General features: G+C 41.2%; 1 protein-coding gene across 1 annotated transcript in view; it reads right to left on the bottom strand.

Moving 5' to 3' along the window:
- diaph2 (diaphanous-related formin 2) overlaps window positions 1–24,148 on the bottom strand; it is a 375,865-nt gene that overhangs the window by 38,318 nt on the left and 313,399 nt on the right. The window contains exons 27-29 of the mRNA XM_031862465.1: window positions 17,340–17,475; window positions 3,783–3,875; window positions 2,624–2,689 (exon numbers count right to left, since the gene is read on the bottom strand). Coding sequence (XP_031718325.1) covers window positions 2,624–2,689; window positions 3,783–3,875; window positions 17,340–17,475 — 295 coding nt within the window. The remainder of the gene's footprint in view (window positions 1–2,623; window positions 2,690–3,782; window positions 3,876–17,339; window positions 17,476–24,148) is intronic.

The raw sequence follows: 24,148 nt of genomic DNA, 5'->3' as shown, positions 1-24,148 counted from the left end.
ATCCTATGGTTCCTCTTCCGATCTGAGGAACCATAGGATTCCCCCATACTCTATAACAACTGAAGTCACTTCCAGATTCCATTTAGAAAAAAAATCCATGGAGCCGGCATGTCAAAAGGATTTACCCCTCTCATCACTTTAGAGTGGAGAATCCATGCAGCTGTTTATCAAACCACATTTTGAGGTCCATATCAGGGGACCGTGCATAGTACATTCTGGTAGCGTAGTGATGCTCACTTGGAAAAAAAGTGCACTGAGAAGGGTATCATGCACAATGCCATGCAGGAGAGAGAACCATCATAAGGAGCACAGTCATTTTGGTTGTCTCGTTAACAATAGGAAAATATAAAATGTCCAATCAAATATAAAGTATATTCATAAACAAAGACAGACAGTGTTTAGTTTACAATTATTTCATGACACATAATGTAGTGCACGCGGATATTACCGGTACTTATGAGGGTCCGGGTAGCATCCGACCAGCCACATCCAAGCAGGGTGAATCAAACCAGCAAGTTCCTGGTCTGGGTCTCTTCCCATTTGGACACGTCAAGAATAAACAGATCAAGAAAGATGATCAGGAAAGCATCCTGATCAGATGCCCAGAGCAGCTCGACTGACTTCTTCAGCACAAAAGAGCTGCACTTTTTACTGAGGGCTTTTTTCCTCAGGAGGAAACCAGACACTCAGCACAGGAAACCTGCCATTCCTGCCCATGAACTACTTTTTTGATCACTACCCAGAGTTCATAACCATAGGGGAAGGGTACAACTGAAATTGGTACATTGCAAGCTTAACTTCATGCTTCTTGTCGTCTCTCTCCAAGGACGACAAGAAGGCCTGACACTCCAAACTGCCACACAGTTACAGTCAGTCAGAGCCTTTCTCAACCCTCATGTCATTTAAAAATTGGACATAGCAAGTGCCATCAACCTTGCGACTGTCACATAGGATGTCAACTCTGGACAACAGAGGAAAGCTGTCCAGGAGTTTGGTTCTAGAGATGCTGTTGTGCATAGAGGTGAGCCTAACGGTATTTAATTGGTACTCCCTCACCGAGCATACTACCAATAGCTTATTCCAAACAAAGAAGTAATGCTCCACTTTTTAAATTTTTCTAAATTTGAATATATATATTCAAATAAAGATATTTGAAAATGGAAATTCTTATTCAATTGTAAAAAACCATAATGATGGCAGAGAACTCGGCCACAGTGAGAAAGAGACAAGGTCTCAGCAAGCGCAATATTACGTCATGTACAAAGCCCATAACTATCAGCTGTGTGCTCCAGATCAGACTGGAAACGTAACCATATAAAAGCTGGGTGAGCTGAACTTGCTATCTTCCGACATTTGTTCGTTTTAAACAGAAAACACAAGGTTGATGTGATAATTACTGGAAATGACAATAACGCCAGTGGGCGGGCGTCCACAAAAAGTTCAGCTCAAAACGGATCACTGTCCAGTTAGGACACTGTGTCATGGACATCATACGCAAAAATATATTTGATAGTCAAATAGTTCGAATCTATGTGTTTTGTTAAAAATGAATATTCAATAATAATTTTTGGTCATTGCAGCGTGGGCAGTGTGTGAGACGAACTGCGCCTGGCCTCCTAATGTGCTGCCAGCGTCCGAGCTCCCCACCCATCCGCCAGCAAAAGTCCGCTAGGTGACGCGAAACACGCCATCGATGACGCCAGAAAATGAGAGGGAAGCCAATCGACATTCATCTGCGCACACTTTTTTTTTCAGAGGTGAAAATTACTTTAATTACTAAAATTGTTCAGCGTCCCACTCTACATGCTCTTGACATACACTGTCATCAAATTGCCACAAGACAGGAAGTGATATCATGCTTTGACAGCACAGGCTAACAGGAAAAGCAAGACAATTAGATGATAACTGGAGCTGCTCTACAAGACAGAAATTATGCCGAATGAACCAAAAATGATTTTCTTCAAGTATTAGTGTTACAAGATTAAACATTTGAGATGAAGGGGCCAACACAAGGGCAACTTCAGTACGAGTGTACTTTACTGTACTAAAGGTATTCAATGTAAGATTTACATCATATATAACTCAGCAGTACAAGCAGTACTTTAAAGGCTTAGTCCGGAGTTTTCTTCTCTACTGCTGCACATTTTAATGGGATTTATATGAAATATGCTGCATTATTTAAGTTTCTGTTGGTAGACTTTTGTTAACACTGATTTGATGTGACCTGTATTGGTGTTGACATCTACTCAGATTTCCACAATTCTTTGTGGAATAGTTTGACTTGATCTTATCCATAAACACAGGACATCATATCGTCTGTGACAGTTGCTATATAATATTTATTTTTTCAGTGAGCTGTGTGTGTTAATAAGAACCAGGTTTTGTCTTAGTTTTAATTCAAATTTGTCATCCAGCTAAAGTTGTCCTGGCTTTACACAGAGTAAATCTTCCATATTAAACCTTTTCATGATTTACTAAGTCAAATTTAGTAACTCAGCACAGGACTCTGCATGTTGTAAACCAGCTCAGCGTGAATTTTCTGACAGGAAGGATGCATGGGTGATGCAGCAGGAGGCGGGGTTGGTGCTGGGTTGGCATTTAAATGGTAGTTAAATACACACACCTAGGGTTCTGTTACCAGAGTTAGCACCCGGCCACCGAGAGGATGGACTGGAAGGGCTTTGATCACCTGTAACAATGTTGGTGATGAAAAAAATAAAAGAAAAAGAAATTAAAAAGAGAAGAGGGGAAGGATGGAGAAAATGGAAAAGAGAAAAAGGCATCAGAAGTGACACAGCTCAGATATTTGGCAGGAATTAACCACCCCCAGAGTCTGGCAAAAACCCTTTTGGTGGAAACGACCGGACCAATATGTCCTGGCCATGTCACCAATCAGGTACCTTTTCACTGCCAAATGCAAATTAAAAAACACACAGGACATGGCTTGTTTTTCCGTTACTGCTAATCATCTTTGTATCGATTTAAATGCACCATATCTTGTAAACCAACAGAGAATTCTACAAAGACTTTACGCGATTAATGAAAATAAGTAACTTCAACACTTATTCAAAGCAAGTCAATCTGCATTACATAGTCAGAGTCTATCTGCTGAATTATATGAATTGTATTATGACTCTACAAGATCTCTAAATGCAAATATTGATCAGCAACAATCTAAAAATATGGGTTCAACAAAAGATTACCCGCTTAACTTTAAAATGAATGCTCATTTTCACAGCTTGATTCGCAGTGTGGCGTCTGTCTACTGCCAAACCATCCAATCCAGCAATTGGTCTGATTTTTTTTTTTCACCTCCTGTTTTTTCTGTCATGATTGCCAGTGTGGAGATCAGGCAGTACCTGTAGCTCGTCTGCAGAACTCTGACTTGCATATGAATTGATCCTGGTACCCCTACTAGGTGGTACTCCTCTGGGTACGGGCCATTCAACATGGCAGAAGGTAATGTGTAAACACCAGGATTACACTAAATCACTCTCAGTCCAACTGCACCCAGCATGACTACATTATAATAAGTGCTTCATGAATGGCAAAGGGACAATAAATCGCTCATGACCTTCACTGGGCCACATGCGAGCTTGTTTCTACGACATCTTCCTGTAGGTGCATAAGTTCCCGTACTTGTTCGTGTTTTATGTCAGTCACAAATCCTTAAAATCCAATTAAAAGGACACACACTCACAGGAATCTGCAGACAGATGAGACTGACAAAAATAACAAAAATTAGGAATTGGGACATAAATACATTGTTGTTAATGACTTACCATTGCGCGGTGTGCGTTTTCGTCGATCACGGAAGGCTGCTCCGGACTGTAGGGCTTCCATTAGGCTATCCATCACACCAGTTTCATCTCCTTCTGTAAGAGAACAGATAACAGAGGCACAGCTGTTTACAGGACGACATTAACATTACTGTACATGAACATAAACACAGATACTTCAAGGTCTAATTCTAGGTATTTGGGAGTGGAAGCAATGGATGCCTTCTAATTAAAGGTGCATGAACAATCACCTTACAAGATTGCAAGAGAGAGTTTAGCGTGATATAAACAAGCCTTTTATAGAGCGTATGAGTGAGACAGAGGCCTGTCACTCAGGTCTGTCCTTTTCAGTACACAGCTGGGGAGGAGGAAAAATACACTTAGAGCTTAGCAACTAATACAGGCAGAGGAGCCTCAGGATGAAAGCATCCACTGATGGTCATTGACAGATATTCTTTCTGTGGCTAACACAGGGGAGCTAAGTGCTCTTTACAAAGATTTAGTGTGGAGCCCGCTCAATACTCGGCGCTCTATCATTGTTCAGTCAATGACACCAGGACCAGCCTTCGAAAACATTCCCCCGGCCCGCCGTTCCAGCTGTCATGTAGATCCATGAAACTAGAGAATTGGAGTCAGTCAGCATGGCTGAAAAGATGTGTAGTGCTATGAAGTGCTATGAGGCCAACAGCCTGACAAGCTGTGGCCACACTGTGCACATGGAGCATACTGCTCAATGGAAACAGGGTTCAGAAACAAGCTTAGGTTCTATATCTGGGTCATCTATCTTTACGCTCCAATACTAATGAGTCAGAGGGGCACCCCTTTTATCATTCTGGTCCAGAACAGACATTATTTTAAACTAGGATCATTAGGGTGACTTATTGTGGAGCTGGAGACTTGGCCATCAATTCTTTTGCGTACATGAGTGAACTAGCTCTTCCCCAATGTTTACCATCAGGGTCTAGGAATCTTGTTTCTCTATTGCGCTTACAGCTATGGCTGAGGGGAAAGATTCAAAAAATAAGTGAAGACAACTGCTACTTTGAGCACACAGCACTTTTCCAGACGCTGGGGGGTGATCAATCTTTTGTTACTCGCGTGTGCTCAAAGAGACACGACACATGGGCAAATTGAATTTATGAACAAAACACGTTGACACGGAATGCTACGCGGTAAATTTAAGGAAATGGCGCTTTTATTTTGCCATTACCAGAGAAATTCAGCATTGCACATGTTTTCCCCTTCTCATCCAGCAACAAACCACCTAACCTGCAATCAATCGAGCAAGTAAAAGGAGACAGTACAACTAAGAATAGAAACATGTCTGATGCAAATTTAAAAAAAAAAAGAACTCTTCACTCGTACTCACACTAATTTTGCTTTCTATCTCATTCCTTCTCTTTCTTCCTCAAGTCCTTCCCAAGGGCTACTTTGAAATCAAAGTATCTGTTCCGGCTGTGTGCTGTGCTTAAAAGCAATTCCGATTAAATCAAGCTTAATTAGACCAGCTTTATCAGAACAAAACCAAAGCCAAGCCAAGTAGTGCTTATCTCAAATTGCAGCACTACACCTCAGATAGCATGCTCATTGGTTTGAAAGGGGGGGGGGGGGGGGGGGCATGGGTTTTGTCTGCTCTGGACCAAAAGAACAATATCTTGCAGCTACTATAACCGTATCAACTCCCAGGATCTTTAGCTACTTATTCTTATGTAGGCTAGCAAGGACACACTGTGAGTCTGACAAAAGGTAGAACGTGTTAAGTGGCAGGTAAACATTTATCCACAACCACCTTGGCACAAGAAACTTTTTGACAGCCCCTTCTTCACTGCCTTCTTCATGGAGACCTAGACATCACAGGGGGCACCTGCCACTTTGATCAATTTGTCCTACTTCTAGCTTAACTGTAGCGCAATTCATCATTCGTAATGGCTTGTGAGCCCGAGTAGACTGGGGTTCAGCAGGAGGACTGCAGACACAAAGAACCAAAATGACTAAAGTGGGAAACATACTCCCCAGTCACTCCACAGTGCTCAATTAACTATGTCCTATTGGACCGCAGTTTAAACTCGAGCAGGCCTTACTCCTCACAAATGAGCCTTCAAACTATGAACTTATTATATATATATATTATATATATATGCATTTGTGTGTATATATAACATAGACAAGGTAAGCCCTTAGTTAACAAAGAAATAAAGCTGAATATTATTTGACGACACTTATTCCAGCAATCCTCAGAGCAAACTTTCTTCATCACTTATTGTAACATTGCCCACTTTAGCAGACATTTCTGCCACGTTCCCGCAATTACTCTTGTCTTATTTTGAGCTGTTAAACCTAGGGCAAATATTCATCCTCTTCTCATTAGCAGCAGTGGTAGATTGCATGCAGGGGGAATTACAGAAAAGCTAACCTTTTATGCCCAAAGATCTTTCTCAAGAGGAAAGATCCCCTCTGCTCACAGGAAATTGCTTTCTAAATGGGTTAAGACGGGCTAAGACCCAAGACATTGACAAACCCTTCCAGTGATGAAACACCTTGGTGGGCACCTCAACAGACAGCCTCGGGGTCCTTTAATGATCTTATTAAATCTTGTGGAAGTGTGGAACATGGTTGCGGCTTTTGCACTTTTAGGTACTTTCTAAAACAGTTAAACCTTTAAGAGCAGAAATAAAGCTCTGTGAAACTCTACCTCCCAGAGAGAGATGGTGTACCTATTCCATATCTTTCCATTTGATCCCTGCCTGCCTACCTCCAGTCCACCATAGTCCCCCCCTCACCTTACCTGGATATCAGGTGGACCCAGAGGCTGTGCCAATTGCAACAGTGAAGTGAGCTTTGGGGATTGGCTCACTCTGCAATATTTACAAGTGGAACTATCACATTTTCTAATTAGAAGGGATAACAAGAGCAATGTGCTCTCAGTAGGATTGGCATATAAACTTAACACACTAGATTAGTTTTTCTCTAAGAAGAAAAAAAAGTACCTACAGTAAAAGTGGAAGAAAGCGGCTGCAATGTACTATTCACCAATCCCAGGAGCAGGACACAAAGTCAAGTGTCAACAGTTGCAAGGGAGGAAAGGGAGGGATAAAAAAAGAATAAGTACAGACATTGTAAAATAGTATATCGAGAGGAGGCAGAATACAGGGAGAAAGACAGAGTAAAGAAGGAAGCTAGAGAGAAAAGTGAAGAGTGTTTCTTTGGGTGCCCAGTCAGTGCGGTGGAGTGGGTTATTGAGAGAGGCTAGTGAAGCGAGGCAAGACTCAAGGTCGTAAAACACCTTCCTGGCTACTTGACGGCCTGAGCCCTGTGACATTTAATTATTTCTAAAACATACAGTGCAGTATGCAAGCACAGGAACACAGACTCACCCACACTAAAAACCTGCCTATACATTTCTAGTGATCCGCATGTTGTATATTTGTAAGACTATTGGTTCCACTTAACTAATGTAAATTTATGGGACAGATTTCTCAGATGGCAAATGAGCGTTTGACAAACAAAGACAGAGAGGGATGGATAGATAGTTGGAGGGAGGCAGATAGAGAGCACAGTCCAACTAATGTCAGCAGGATGACCTATACGGCTGCTCATGGCAAGATCAGTTAGAGGAGACACAGGAATCTAGCCAAGTCTTTCAGAAAACCAATGCATCATCGAAGCCCCCCACACAAGCTCTAAAACCACAGCCAAGGACCAATTAGGAATCAAACAAACAAGCTTAAATTATGCAAAACCTGACATCTTATTTGTTTATGTCTGCCAATTACAATCAGTCATCGACAACAATCAAAATATAGTACAAGTAAAAGAACAGCTGTCGCCTCAAAAACGTGACAAAGCCTTTCACTCAATCATCCAAGCAGATGACTGAAATGCTGGGCTTTTTTCTTAAACACCAAAAGCATGGCATTCCTATAATTGTGCTGCAGTGTCAACAAAGCTTGTTCATGAATTCAATTTGCTATCTGTCATCTCCTGCATGTTGTGCAGGTAAGAAAAAAACACAGTAGATCGATAGAGAACTCAACTTCTGATGGCTCACATGCAGCCTTCATGATTCATGGGGGAAAAGAGAGCCAAATAATTCTTGGAATTCATGAAAGCTTTTGTCTGATACACATGGGTTTCTAATATAATGGCAAATTATGACATCTTTTATGCCCCGAGTGAAACTAGCAGCACCAGTGGCATGTTAATTCCAAAGATAAATAACAGTGTAAGCATACAAAATAATGACATTTATCATAGTCACATATTTGAATCAATCACAGCTATATCCTCTGAATTTATATACGCGTAGTACGCTCCTCCTTAAACAAATTAAAGTGTTTAGGAACATTGGGCATAGGAGATATGTCTATTATCCACTACTATCCACTCTTCCAGTAGCCAATTCCTGAGTCTAATTTGCACTGTAATGAGATCTAATGAGTGCTTACAGGCCTTGTGCTTGATGAATTGAAACCACTGTGAGCGAAGAACGCAATGAGAGTTTAACCTCACCCAAGTCGCCCTCCACGACTCCAGCAGAGATGATTAGAAAGAAAAGGAAGACTCAAAAGTAGAGGAACAAGTCGTTGCTATTTTTTTTTTTGCTTGCTGCAGATTGTTTTTGAACACATTTGAGCCCATCTGTTCCCCCACAGAGAGTCACCTGTGCAATTAACCTGGACCATTAGCCGTGAAACAAAGGCCTGGGGGAAGGAGGGGGGGGGGGGGGGGGGGGGGGGGGGGGTGGGGGGGGGGGAAGAGTATGGGGTGCTTTATGGCCAGGTGGAGAGGCAACAACCACACTTTCTTTTAATCTCATCTCCCTCTCTCTACTCTCACTTGCATTACACCTGGTTTTGTGTTACTTCCACATCTGAATTCAGGCTCAGCCACCTAGACATACACAACCACCTGCATTTCTCTCTCCCCATACTCTTACCGCTCTGCTGTCTACTCTCTTACTGTCTGGCTTTGAGTGGAGTCATCCCCTCCCTTCGCCCTCTTACCTGCAATCCCAGCAGCTCCTAAGGCCCGGGCAGACAGAGACCATACTGCCACAGAAAGCACAGAGAACTCAAGTGCCCGAAGGACAGCCGTCATGCACCTGTTAGATGTCTTTCCTTTGTTTTTCACTCTCTCCCCTTTTTTTTTCCCCATCTCCCTACAGTCCAACCATCCAACTCTGGCAAAAGCTTTGACACAATGACCCGAGAAACTTTTCCGACAGGCCTTTAATTTGTAGGTGTGCGTGTGCATGTTTACTAGGCTGCTTCAGTGAAACAGAGAGGAGGAAAAAGGGGAACGGAAGGGTAAGTTGGCTAATAAAAAAGACAGATTTGCTTGCTGATTCATCTGAATTGTTTTACTGTAACAACTTGATGGGCAAACCCACTCATGTCCTCCCTAACTCAATTAGGGATGCTCCCACAACCCTCCATTCCAGGGGGAATGGCAGTGTAGCTTCTACTTTTCTCTTGATATGAGCCCCTATGTGGCGCCAGGGTCAGTAGAGGGAGAGGAAGGGAAAATGCAGAGAAGGCAGAATGTCTTGAAGACAGGAAAGGTGGGTGGGAGGTGAGAGGTATATTGTGTTTCAGATGCATGAAGTAGAGATGAGTGTTGAAGTTAGGCTGGCCTGGTCACTGCAGGCCTGATCCCATACCCTGAAAGAAAGAGATGTCCTGAATGTGTGAGACTGTGGGAAACGTGGAGAGAAGTTGGATGTCGACAAGGGAGAGATGAAAGTGGATTAGCCGCCGTGGCGATTTGCATTCTGTGGTGGAACGAAAGCCCCTGCGATGCCCCGAATAGCTGGATGCATGAATAAGTAAACAAACAAAAACAAAAATAAACCCTCCATCTGGATGGATGCTGCCAGGCCCCAAGTGAGAAACAGTAGGGAGGGGAGGTTGGGAGATGGGAAGGGGGGGGGAGAGAGATGCTCGCAATGTAGCAGTCACCCCACTCTGCTTCCTTGGCTATAATTTACTTCTACTGCCTGCGGGCCCTCCCAGTTACCATATTGCTCTCACCATCTATCCACTGCTTCTGGCTAGTCTGCCCAGTAACTCCACCAACACACAAGGGAGAGCTCCAACAGCACGGACAGATGTTAAGTTGACACACTTTCTCTAAGCCACATGAGGTCAACATGTCAGGGGGCCAGCAGGACCACAAGAGCCTGTCGTCACAGAGGAGTAGACCACTATTGACACTATACCTTTAAATTTAGCTGAACCTGAACTGTATACATTGTCACTGTGGTCTCACACCAGGGGTTATACGCTGATGGTATCTGCTCACTGTAAAATGATCAAAATGTGTGGTCTTACAGCATTATTTTTATAAGGCTCATCATGTTCAACTTTTAGCACAAATGCACCAGTGTAATATAAGAGTCGCTCTGGTTTGGAGTTCAGCTTACGTTTCTCTGTTTCTCTCTTCCCCCCCCACAATCTAATAGATGACCATTATGACATATCAATTACTCAGCCTCATTTAAATCGTGAAAAAAAACTTTGGATTTCCCATGTTTAACGAAGAATTAAAAAAAAAAAAATGTTAAATCATGATGAATACAATTAAAATAGGGGCTGTGTTTAACAACAGCAAAACTGTTTCAAAACATATGCTCAAATTCACATTTCCTCATTGAGTAACTGATATACAAATGATCATTTTGGGGGGTGGAGTATTACTTTAATCCTCGAGGTTAGTGATGGACTGCTTAGTGATAGACAACTTCAGTGCTTTTTTTTCACCTGTGAAGTGAGCTGATTAGATGAAGAGGTGCAGGTGACGGCCATTTCTATTGCAGTCTGGGTGAACCTCAAACCTTTTAGTAGCTTTTACTGTCCAGCTCTGGCGTACGGACCAGAATAGCCCCGATCTATTATAGCCATGCCAACATCACATGGTCTGATCACAGTATATGGGCAAGGCATCATAACTGTACAGACTTTTGGCATAACTGAATGTCACTTAAATGAATCAGGTTATTAAAATGACGGAGATGTCAAAGGGGCTTTGGCAAGTGGAAGTATACTGTATATTGAGATACTATAAACATTTTGGGTTTCATCCATCCAGAGCAGTGTACCCATTTTACAGGTGGATAGAGGATGCCGAGTTTTTGAATCTAGAACATCAGAACCAAACAACACGTGGGCTGTTTGCATCAGTGAAAGGCGTTGCTGTCTGGGGAACCTAAATGGGTTTGACAATGGGATTTGATGGTCTTTGTAGTGAAAGTAATTAGGTGTGATTGACTGTAAAGTGACTGGTGAGGTCCAGATCTGGGAGGGGAAATGATCTGACACTTGAACCACCCACAAATTAACGAGATTTAACTGCGCCAGAGCTAAGTTTACCAAGAAGAAGAAGAACATTTATGAAAGCAATGGGATGAGCGAACAGAACATGGCGAGATGAGTATAGTGAGTGTGAGACACAGACAGAGAGGCGCACAGACTGGAGTAAGAGGGGAAAATAACAGGAAAGAGATATCTGATGCATGTCTCACTTCCTTGATGTGACCTTAACTAAATTAAGTTAAAGATAAAAGATAAAAGGGATTAAAAGGTGCAATTTCCCTAGTGTTCTATGTTTTTCTCTCGATACTAAGAGTGTGCCACAAGATTTAAAACAAAAAATTAAAACACATATTCAGCTTGAGAAAATACTGCAAGAGGCAGAAAGACAAAATGTGAGAGAGATTATTCCCTGGTGTTGCCTTTAATTGCTAATGAACTATGATATTTATCATAGAATATTAAAAGGCTTCCCATGAAGCCAGGCTTGTTTTCCTCATGCTGACATATATTTATAAAAATGCATTGGAAATGGTACAATCTGGGATGAGTATCTTATTGTTTTACCTTCACATAGAACATGGCATTCTGCAGTCAATCAGATGTTTTTAATGCTTGCATGTCATTTGTTCATGAATAATTCTCTTTGTCTGCATGTTTCTATTCATGCTGTTTGTTCTTAGTGGAGATGCAGTGAGCCATATTCTGTGCGGCATCATCGCCTTGGGGCAGATTCCCGAATTCGACCGGAGATATGGCACAATCTAATATGCTGTTATTTATTAGAATGGGTGTATGACAGCCGATAATCCTGGTGCCCTTGTTCCCATCTTTCAAGGTAATGATGGAATTCACCAATCTATACTCAGGAGCTGCAGAGCATGCCTTGCACATCCTGCTCTCTGGATCGACAGCTCAAATGCAAGGACGAAGGGGAAAAAAAGCAATTTCCTCAGAGTTTGGCATTCCGCTGCTGCAACACCCATATGCAGATGTAGTGAACGATCCTTCATTTTTATAACTCATCAGGTACTACAAATATATAACCAGGCATGAAAGCCATCAGTGGCATGACAAAAAAATGATACTTAAGGGAATAAACAGGCAGCAAATTCAGAGGCATTTTGCCATAAATCATCATTACATTCTGGAAAGGTCTGTCCTTGTTTGTTATATTCCGTAGCGAAAACATGAAGGTCAGCTTTAGCTTCCTAATACCGGCTTCATTTCCCAAGCTAAGCTGAGGAATGGCGAGTCTTCGAAGAAACATTTCTTTTATCTCCATAAGTTTCTGACCTTCACGTCGCTGTAAGGCTATCTCCCCTGGTGATATTGTTTGCCATGTCGACTGTGCTGTGGAGACACTATGCAAACTTAGAGAGCTAACCCCGTCCACCTCACTGCGGCCTGTCAGCGCTTGTCTATGATCACCAAGCTGGCATGGCTGCGACGCAGGTATGCACTGGCCTTCTGGCAGCTGTGGGTGTCACACAAAGCCATCAATCCACATCTCTGCCACTGTCATCGCTGACAGGGCTCTGTCGGCCACAGCCAGTCAGACAACTGCATGGAAATATGTCAATTTAGTTTAGCATGCCACACTAATAGACACTTGGAATTGGAAAATGTGCCTTAGTAAACAAAAAAAAAATCAAAACATCCATAACTGTCTGACAGGAACACAGGAAAACAGAAATAGCACACTGTGGTGAGGACATGCTAGCTTTATAGAATCAATACAGGCGATCTAAATAAACTCCATCAGCCTCTACAGACAGTTGAATATTAGTTTGTGTGGATGTGGATCCTAAATGTGTATTACCTAGCAAATGCTACACGTGAATCTTCTTAGATGCACAGTTTAAAGTCCGAATAGGACTGATATGTAAACACATGCAAACACTGAAACGCAGCCTACACTAACTTACTTTGAATTGTATTTTGTACACGGAATGCTTTTTTGAGAGGAGCCCACTTTTATATCTGTAAACATACCCTAGTTCATCCTCAGCTTGTGAAAGGTTGACAAGGAGGATGCATAAATAGAAGCTGCAGGCCCATCATTGTCAACATGCCAACTGCTCTCTGCAGAGAATCATAGAGACATGGAGACCTCTTCCCAGCAGGCCTTGCTGAATGTGAAAAACACCTAGACAACTATTACCAGCACAAAAACAAGCTTTTGAAGAGTAAACAGAAGACACAAAACATTTGTAAAATAAATTGAAATGGAAATATAAGACCATTTAACTTATAATGAACAATAAATCATACGCTGCAAGCAGCGTCTTAAATTATTGGACATTTTGTTAAATATCTGTGGCTTTGTCGCTGTGAGATGTTTAATATAATAAGACCAATGTTTTCTACTAATGGGCTCAGTCATTTTGAAATATCAGTATACACAACCTCCAGCTGCTGTGTGAACAAAGACAACCACATTAAAGATGATAATGATGTGTGTTCAATTGTTATAATAACACCTTGACGGAACCTATTTTTCCACTATAATATTCCCTCAGAGCAACTCGCTGTATGTCTGCATGCTGCTGGTGTCTGCAAGCTGTTGCAAGAATGGATTGAAGCGGCTGAGTGGGCTCTAATTCACCCAGTAAAAAATTATCACTTTGCAGGTACAATTTAGTCATAAAAGCAGCATCTGTGGAGCCTCTTAATGTGTTTTTAAGGTGTCAATATTACTGTCTAGGTTTATTAATTGTTTTTACATAGTTTGTTAAACGAGTTTGTTTTCCGATCAAACAATTACATTTTGAGAGTTTATATTAGTTACAAAAAAAAGTTCCTTTAATAAATAAATCCAGTTGGATTACATTCAATGTGTGTAGTCAGGTACGATAGCAGACAGTTGGTGTACCCATAAAAGGTGTTGTAAAACTCGCAGGCTACAACCAATATGCTCCTAAACTTGATATTCCTCAGGTTGGCAATAACAATGTTTTTCAGAGGTTTATATGGTGAACTAGGCTGTGACTCAAGCAACTACAACTTTTCACATACTCAAAGCCATACTGTATAAAGTAGGCCTGAGAAAAGTTGACAGTCAACATGTTAAACACAAAGTTCTTCACTATTTCTCTGTGGTACAGTACCTGGGCAAATTGCCTGGACTAAATAAAGTGTTCAAATAACTTCTTTTTTTTGTCCTTGTTTGTTTATTTCTATGTGCCTTATGCCAAGCTGCATTGTGCTCAAAGCGGCATGTGCGCTTTCCGGCTCTGTTCAAAGCTTAGTGGATTTGACTGGGGTACACAGTTGACATGTGGGTCCAGACACTTGCCCCAGACGGGGGCACTGACCCCGGTGATGCCAGCCGAGTACGCGACCAGAGGGGCCTGCTACTCCTCACAAATGCCTCAGAGAAACAAAGTCCAGATGCTCTTCCATGCTCCGATTCCTGACACACTCGGCATGAAGCTTGCACCATTGTTTCATATGTCGCAGTGACACAAAAAAAAGAAGAAAAATCCTGCTCTGATGAACCACCATTCTAAACCGTCTATAAACAGAAGCATTAGTTTGGGTTTATTCTGCAGTGTTCAACAGTTATTCCCAGTGAAGTAAAGCGATTTGGTAAATGTTGAACATCTGGTCAGTTCAAGAGAATATGGAAATCCACTTAGAGCAAATTAAAACAAATGGGGTGAGCGGGTAATGATTTCATAAGCAATTTCCTACATTAGGATTTCTAATACTTCACAGGGAAAACACGTTTAGCTCTGCACTTGTCTCATCTATCAATCATGCTCGGTGAAGAACTACACATATCAATGCACTTACAGAGGGTATAATCTCAAGTTTTATCAACTGGATTTCTTTTTTTTTTAAATCAGTTTCCGAAAAGCATTTGTCTGTTTTCCCTCCCCCACCCTGGTGCAATCCTGGCAAAAGCTAAATTAATTAAGCTCTCATTAAATATGCATTTCGTTGTTAATCATTTGCAAGCGAAGAGGATTAGGTCGCAATTTGTGAAATGACATAAAATCTATCCCTTCTCAAAAATAGCCTCTTTAAATTGCACCAAACACAATAGCACGATCCATCAAAAAGTCTCAGCAATAAAATGAGTAAATCAGTAAATCCATTAAAGAGACATTGACCTGTACTTAATTTATATAATACAATGGCCATATGTTTACTCCATCTGTTAATGCTTATGGATTTGTAAACATACAAACAATGAAACTGTACTACATTGAGGTCAACAATCTTATCTGTCTGTCTGTCTGTCTGTCTGAAACCAAGGTTAGGATCAAAACTGGAGGTCTATGTCAGAGCATCAGTTAGCCTTTCAACCTTTAAAATGCAAAATTAATGTGAAAAATGTTTGGACATGATTAATTAATGGGAAGAGGTATTAAAAAAAGCCTATTTTGTGCCAAACACTACCTTATTTTCATCAACCTTCACAGAAAACATGGCTGATGCTCGGCATGAAATATTGATGTGAAAAGACTCCTCAAATAACTAACTCGAAATATCTGAAGCACACATAGAATTTTAGAACAGAAAGGGAGACAAGAGCCAAGACTCTCAAGCCAAGGCTGTCAACTAAGAGGAGTAGAGGAAGAGAAAAGAATGATGTGCAACAAGAAAACACTGAATATCCTGGTATGTGTGTTCCAACCAAACAGCTTAAAAAGAAACAGAGAGAACACAAGAGCGGAATACAAAGCTGCTGTAACCTCCAACCTGCTTCTGGCTCAAATTCAGATTTCCATTCACATCATCCATTTAAAGACCTCCGCATTTGATTGTCCTGATTGCATTAGAGACATGTTAGTACACAGAACAGGAACTATTCAAGGTTTAATGGAAATGTGTAGTCAACGCAGGTAAGGACCTTGCCAGTCTAAAAAGGTAGCTTGGGTTTAGCAAAGATTTAAATTCAAAAGTGTGTATTTCATGACTGCCAAGGTCATTGTGATCGTGACAGTCCAACAAGCTGGGTGTTGGTGTGGAGGACAATCCCCACTATCTCCAAGGCTGCAGGCAACGTTGCCCATGTCATCCTCATGTTTTATTCATACAAGTCATATTATGGCATTCAGGAACTGTGATCAAAATCTGCTCCGGTAGAAATATTTAGTATCATACCTACTTCATCTGGTTAGCCAGCATGAGACAGAGGGGTAGACAGACTCTCTCAGCTCATCCATGTTGGATTATTAAAAGTGAAGCTTTCAAAGAGGTCACTGCTCAGGGTGGGAAAAAAAGGAAGAACAAAAAAAAAGCTGTAGTGTGCATCAATTATCTAGGAGAGTTTGTGGCATACGGAAGACTGTCTTGTCACATTTCCCCATGTGGCTGAGCTACAGAGAGGTCCTTCGCTGACGCTGACATTTAGAAGCTGGTGAATTGTGAAAAATCCCAGACTGTTTGTCAAAAAATTGGACAAAAGACCACACTCACTACTTGCGAAGCCCCTTCAGGCTTGAAATTCCTTCTCAATGTCATTGGTATAACTAGACACAGGCATCTAGCTCTGTCGCTCAAATTTTTCATGTCTGAACAACTGCAACTTGCGCTGATCAATACATGGTTTACTGGTGTCGCTGGAGGACAATAGAGTAATTCCAGCAGTTAACAACAATAAATACAGCGGGCTGCCTGCAAATAGTCTTCGACTGGAGGAATGATAATTTATCTGTCGTGTTGCTTGCACAAGACCAGTGATAAAAACGAACAACAACAGCATGATCGTGTTGGAAGTGCAATCAAGAGCCACTTTCAGCCTCTTTTGTAAGGCAACCACAGCTTCCTGGTTTGTGTGACCTACATATTGCATGCCACTGCCAGTTCTAGAGGACTCAAACAAAGTCCTTGTAATTATATATGACTACATTCCAATAACTGGTACTATTACTGAACTATGACACGAGTTGTAATAGTTGTTGTGTTACAGCTTTAGAAATGCATATAATTGCAGGAGAGAATGTTTCTTTCTATGTGGGCAAATGTACCATGGCAAAAAAAAAAAAAAAGCTAAAAGTAGCATAATCTGTCTGTTGTTTGGAAGCATTGTATTGGCTATGGGAGTAAGTATGAGATTCCTTCACAGCTGAAAGAGATGACTCCCCCCACTCCTCCACATTATCATCTTCCTTCAGAGTTCAAATCTGTGTGAAGCACAATTCCATGAAACCCCCCTTCTATCCTCCTGTTCTCCTCGTCCTAACTCCCCACCTGCCTCCCCGTCTCTGTCTCTGTGGTGGCGCGGGCAGAAGTGGCATACCTTTGTTCATGTCAATCAGCTGCTTCTTCTTCTGCTGCCGCTCCTGCTTTTCCCGCTCTGCTTTCTCCTTCGCCAGCTTGGCTCTCTTGATCTTCTCCTCCATCTCCCTCTTCTTGTGGTTCTCCTTCACTGCTTCCTGATGAGGCACACACACACACACAGACACACAGATATAATCAGAATCTGTCTCACGCCACCCCCACTCTTTTAGTGTCTACGCTACTGTATAGTGTTGCGAAGCGGCAGCATGCCATCAGCAAATTCTTATTCAGAGAAGGGTTTGATAGTTAGAGATAAGCTGCTGGAATAAACAATATATCATTCATTTTAATACAAGCATATTTGCAAGGCTTCTGCACTGCTTTACATATTTCCAATAAAACACAAAGCAGATTTGTTGTCAATAATACATCAAAATAGCTCAAAAAGCTAGATGATCATCATATGTACCATGCTAGGGTATTTCCTTTGACAGTATGTGGGAGCCATTGCATCAGAAAAGAGTAGCAACAGTGTGCCAATCTCTGAGGACAGAGACAGAGATATTATCCTCCTCCTCCTTCGTGACCGGCTGAAATGTCAGGAAGGAGTCAGAGAAAGAGAGATAATCAACGCTACAGATTCAGCCTTTACAAATGTGTCAGTTTGTTCTTGTGCCAACAGAGAGTAAGATGCAACTGTGTGACCTTTGGAGACAACCAAATGTTCTCTCATCCCAGGCCTGTGGCAGAGTACTTGACAGGACCAATCATAGGTGTTATGTGTGTGAGAGGTCATACTGTATGTAGATACATGTATATAAGCCTGTGTGCCTATGCTGTCCATGGGCATCTCTGTGATTCTGCTCATCTGTGATGTTCCCCCTTATGTATGCATATGTGTGTGTGTGTTAGTAAGTGAAGGCATGGCCCTGTCTGTGCACTGATATAATAAGTTGCGACAGTCGGGCCCCCCCCCATCTAATGCCCCTGTGGTCCTGATGTGTGTGCCGTGTTGGCAGCTAAGACAGAGGGATTACAGGGATTGTGGGGAAGGAACAAGGAAAGAGCAGCTCATGATGCCAGTCAATAGTAGAGCTTTGCTCCATGTCCAAGGACACAAGCCCTCATTCTCACTGTCTCCTTGTTGGATGACAAGGGCAATGAGAGAGAGAGAGAGAGAGAGAGAGAGAGAGAGAGAGAGAGAGAGAGAGAGAGAGAGAGGCAGAATAATAACAGGGAGTGAATGTGTTTTTGTATTACGTGCATTACGAGAACATAAGGGACGTTTTGCTTCGTAAACTGTCGGTGAACACTCAAAATCAACCTACATTTTATCGAGGTTGCAGCTACACTCTATGAGGGCTGTCAACTGTGTGCACTTTGCTGCTCTTTTGAATTAGAGCTGATGAGAGCTGTGACGTATATTCAGCAACGAAATAGTTAACTTGTGCATTTTGTTCAAGTGATGGGCAGCACCTCGCAGCACAAATCAGATTGATTGCTGTCCTCATCCACTGACAGGACTCAGGTCATTTTGGAAGTAATATCACTGCATTGCTCAGCATCTAACAGCATAAATTGGACGATAAATTACGCAGATTACAAATACAATCCTGCCGGCTAAACTTATTTTAAACAAACAACTAATTCTGAGTGTAAACATGATTATGCAACGTAATTATGTTGCTCTAATCACACAGCACCACTAATTGCCATAGCAACAAATATGTTTTCACTGATCGCTTATTCTTCCCTTTACCATTCTCTTTGACGGCCTCTATTTTGCCGTCGGCAACAACTGATCGTATCAGGTCTCGTTTTCTTGCCAACGCTGTATATTGTAGGAGGACATACATACAAGAGATAAGCAATCCTCACGGGATGTGTTTTTCGAAAATAATCTTCAGTGCAGAGAACCAGATCCAAACCTCATCTGAACAAAAGACAAAGGATCTGGTTCCTCTCAAATATGCTGTATGATTGTTGAAAAATATTTTTAGAAAAAAGATCTATGGATTTCATTTTGTCTCTTGAGTACTCTTACCTACTAAAGATCAAAGTACAATATTTACAATATGATTCCAGGTGACCAAAGAAACAAGTTATTTTTGACCCTCACACTGAGTCATCTGTCCGTTGTATAAGATCGTCATTATAGTTATGGTGCCACCCGATGAGAGCTTAATTATTTATTAAAGTGAAAACCATCTAGTGTACTTTGAATTTCTAAATGAGCAAAACAAAGTTTAAATATGTAATATCCAATAGTTCCCACAGTCTACTGAAGACTTGTTAACTTCTGGGGTCTTGAAACATAACATCATTAAGCACCACAGAGCAATTTAGATATTACATTAAAACAATCCATTTAGTTGTCTGAATTACCTTGTTTTTCGGCAAATAGATCCCCAGCTCCTCCAGTCCACATGAAGAAGTGTAATTGAGAAAGATACTTAACCCCCAAATTGCACCTGAAGGCAGTGCCATCGGTGTGAGTGTAAGTGCGTGTGAGTGTGTGTGTGTGTGTGTGTGTGTGTGAATGAACATTTAGATTATATCCTGATGGTCAGGTTGCCATTCTGTATTGCAGCCTCAGCCATCAGTGTAAAGCGCTTTGAGTGGTTGGAAGACTAGAACGCGTTATGTGAATTCCGTTTACAATGGAGGTTCATTCATTCAAATCAATTCAATATTATTTGTATAGTCCAATATCACAATTAAAAATTGTCATCAGAGGGCTTTGCAAACTGCACAGCATACAACATCCTCTGTCCTTGGACACAAGGGTCACTTACAAGCCTTTCCAGAAATATTGACTTCATTGCATGTCCCTCTTCAGAAATACAACTTGCTTAAGTGTCCTAAGTACGCAACTTCAGGAAGAAAGAAAGAAAATGATTGAGACCCACTATCTTGTTAGTACTTGCTACCAATCAAAGAAATTGAGGATTCTGTTCGCAAACTAAATTCTGATTAATAGTTTATTTTCTATCAATAATAATAAAGATTAAACCCACAGACAAACACAGGCACATATTTTGGAAACATTTGACAAAAATACAGCATGACGAGTTGAACAAAAGATACGATACAAAGTCTAAGTCAGAAGTGCAGCACTTCAAACTAACCCAGAAGGTCAAAAGATTTCCCCCCTATGATTATCGACCATGATAGACATTGTCCTTCGTGGCCTTGATTCTACCTGATAATCCTTAAACAACACTGAACCCTGCAGTCCACAGGCCACGTTTATGACTGGCTTTGTGCCCTGAACCCCTCTGGTCTTAAGTTGGAAAATGCGGTGCAGGTACCGTGTACATATTGCTCAGGGGGGTATGTAAATGGTATGCAAATGTAGAATAAGAATCTTCACGAAAAGACAAAACAAAATGTGTGGTTTAGCATAATAGCACCTTAATGCCAGCTGGAGTTGTCAACAACACTATTGAGGCGGCACATTGAGGCTTTATGAGCCTAAAAGCCTGTCCATCTTAGACACACCAGAGGCCATGGGTGTGACATACACTCCTTTCTTCTCATGGCCTCCGGTGTGTCTAAGATGGAGATTATAAGTACACCTCTATCTATAACTGACTGGGAAACTAAATGTTGTGCGACGCAGGTCCAATCTACCAACAAGGGCCAGGCAGCATTTTCCTTTTTCGGGGTCTGTTCTTTCAATAATTCATGCAATGTATTTGCTGCTCTTCCTTGACCCTGCACAACACAATACATCTCCCACAGCACGGCTCCCTTCCCATGCATACAAGTTTGCCAATCCAATGAGGGAGCAATGAGTATTTCCAACTGCTCAGTTGCACCAGCGATCTCACACAGAGAGTGTCGCTGCTATATCTCATTTGAATTTTACAAACACTACAGTGTCTGGGCTTTAAGCAGCAAATGTGTTTATTAGCCATCTGTTACACTGTGTGCCAGGGTGTGGAGGGGGGGTGTAGCTTCAAGAAGTTATAGGTTACAGACTGTGAGACTTCTGCTCTGCGGTATAGATGTATTCCCATATTGATAGGTGACCTCCAAAATCTGGTGCAATGATTTTTATGTGTCATGCTAGTGCAAGAGAAAATAATGAGGAAACACGACAGTGATTCAGCAATAAGGTGGGGGAGAGTGGCAATGCCAGAGCCTCATCTTCAGCATTATTAGCATGATTATGCTAATTTGTCATATTGTGAAGGAATTAGTAAGCTTTAGAAATATCAAATGGGCTCCGAAGTGGACGGATACACCCGGACACACACACACACACACACACACACACAAATCATTCTAATCTCATAGATGCTCTATCTTGCTACTTTGGGAACCTGGTCTGGATCTTTTGGTCTTATTAGAAAGTCACTCAATTAACAAGGAAGACTGTTAGCTCATCCCAGCCCATCTGCTGCGCTTTGATAACTCATTAATGGGAAAAATCCTCATCCCCAATGCTCTTGGTCAGGATTACACATACACACCCTGCGATTGCATTTCACTCATACTCTATTTCAGAATATGGCAGCAGCATTAAATTAACAAATTGTTGGACTCTTCGAATACTGTCTCCATGTGCTGGAATCAAATAATATTTCATCGGCCGCAGAAAAAACGAAATAAAAAAGAGAATGGTACAGGAGTGAGGGAGAGAAAGAGAGATGAAACAGAAGGGAAATAGAGTTAATGGATTCTCTTATCAGTTACATTCAGTTCTGTGAGGACTGTCTGTCAATGCGTTTACTCAAATGCTCATGTCGGTCGGGTGCATTAAGCCCTAGCTTTTTGCACCCTTGCTTTTTGCAAGGTGACTGTATTGCAATGAATTCTTTAATACTGCAGATGCTTTGTGCTGTGAATGCATTACACAGGGCAATGCAACAAAGGCAGAAGTTAGCGGAGATGTTCTGTCTGAGCCAAACAACTCCATATTGAAATAAAGGTCTGAGGCACACCAGGCATATCAATAAGTTACATTCAGCGCTCTTCCCTAAAATATTAGCTGCCAAGAAGTCATAATATTCATTAGATTTGCCATTTGGAAGAAATCAGTGATGGTTGATGTAGGTCGACTTTGTCAAAAGATAAATAACTAGCAGACATCTCCCCAAAATTCCTTCACTGACAAAAAAAAAAAAAAGCTGAGGAGGATGCTACAAAGGAGCTAGCTCAGTTATTTTCACAGAGTAAGGAAATGAAAACATTCAAGTAGAAACAACCATTGATTCCATTGAGCAGATGGGATTAGCCTTTCCTTTAGCATAGCAGAGGAGCCAAAAACTATAAATAATATCTGAAGAATATGGTGATTAAAGGATTGTTTTTATATGAATACATTAAAACCAGCCCCCCCCCCCCAATTTCAACCGCACAACACTTTATCCCACTCAGTTCCCTCCCCTTATCCATCGCAGGGAAGTTTAAATCAGTAATAAAATATTCATATGCAGCTATTTGCTTGAGAGAATAATTTATTTTCTTGGGTGGATGCCTCTTTTAGAGATATGCAACTCTGGAATCCTTGAGGGAGTGTTGTGTTGTGTGTTGGTGCACTTTGATCAGTGGGAATGAAAAGTTGGTTTCAGATGGGTATTACAATAAAGAGAGGAAAGGATTCAGACAAGGGGACCCTGCCATTCACATAAATGGATTGAGAAGACTGAGAGCATGCCCTCTAGACACCGAGTCATCATCCTGACACCAGGAATATTCGGGGTGGTGCCAGGAGGGATGGGCAGACCGTAGAAGGTGGAAAAACAAAATAATAGATATTTAACAGACTTGTCTACTCAGGAAAAAAAGAACTCTTGGTTAGTTCTGAGAGGATGTGGTGTTTCCTTGTCATTAATATGACCTCTTTAACAACTGATCTGCTTTCCCCTGTTGGCTTTGTTCACTGCTCTCGGTAACCACATTTCCTATAAAACTGGAAGAAGCAGACTTTTCCCACTTGTGTATTCTCTTTCTACATTTATTGTAGAAATCTGGACAAGAATTTAAACGCGTTACATGATAAACACTGTAATATAGTGCCGAAGGAGGAGCGTTTATGGAATATATTCTAAAAACATTTCTTTTTTGTGGAGTGTCCCAAAATTAAAATTTCAGTAGAAGTAGATAAAAGACTTATTTTCCCTGCATTATAGTTTAAAACTCTCAGGTGGAGTGGATGGCATTTTCACCGACTTTAGGATTTTAAAATCCTAACCTCCTCTCGAGACTCATTACCCCCTAATACATTCCAGCGGTATCTGCAATGCCCTGTAGAGATGGCACATGCACACACACAGACACAAACCACTGCAAGCTAATGAATGTATGCTTAACAGGTAAAGCGGCTTGCCCAAGCCTTTATCGAGCTCTTTTATCAGTAAGACACTGTTATTATACATTATCCTATTCTAAGCTACTTTCAGTATATATATATATATATATGTTATGTTATGTAGCTTTGAGCATCTGTAACTCAGGATACTTGGGTAAATGCCATCAAGCTATTTTTGGATGTATAGAACAGTGCATGTAGATTGGAAAATATGCATTGTTAGCTGCATTTGCTGCATATGCATTAGCTTCTATACATACTACCTATATCATAATTAATATAATATTTAATCGATTTATTTACTTCTGTATTCAAACTATGTACTTTTAAAACAAAGGGTCTCGTTTGTGATATTATCTTCTTATGTATCCAGATTTAAAACACATGCCAGATCCAGCATGTCGATTGGACCAAACTGATTTTGAATAAAACATCTGCAGCCCATTTTTAGGAAAAGAAGAGGGTAAGTTAAGACACTTCACACATAAGCTGTACAAACATTTAATAAA

This window comes from Anarrhichthys ocellatus, unplaced genomic scaffold, assembly GCF_004355925.1.
Source record: "Anarrhichthys ocellatus isolate YVR2014 unplaced genomic scaffold, GSC_Weel_1.0 scaffold27, whole genome shotgun sequence".
Taxonomy (NCBI): Eukaryota; Metazoa; Chordata; class Actinopteri; order Perciformes; family Anarhichadidae; genus Anarrhichthys; species Anarrhichthys ocellatus.
The sequence above is the reverse complement of the archived record's forward strand: the minus strand, read 5'-3'. Positions and strand labels throughout refer to the sequence as shown.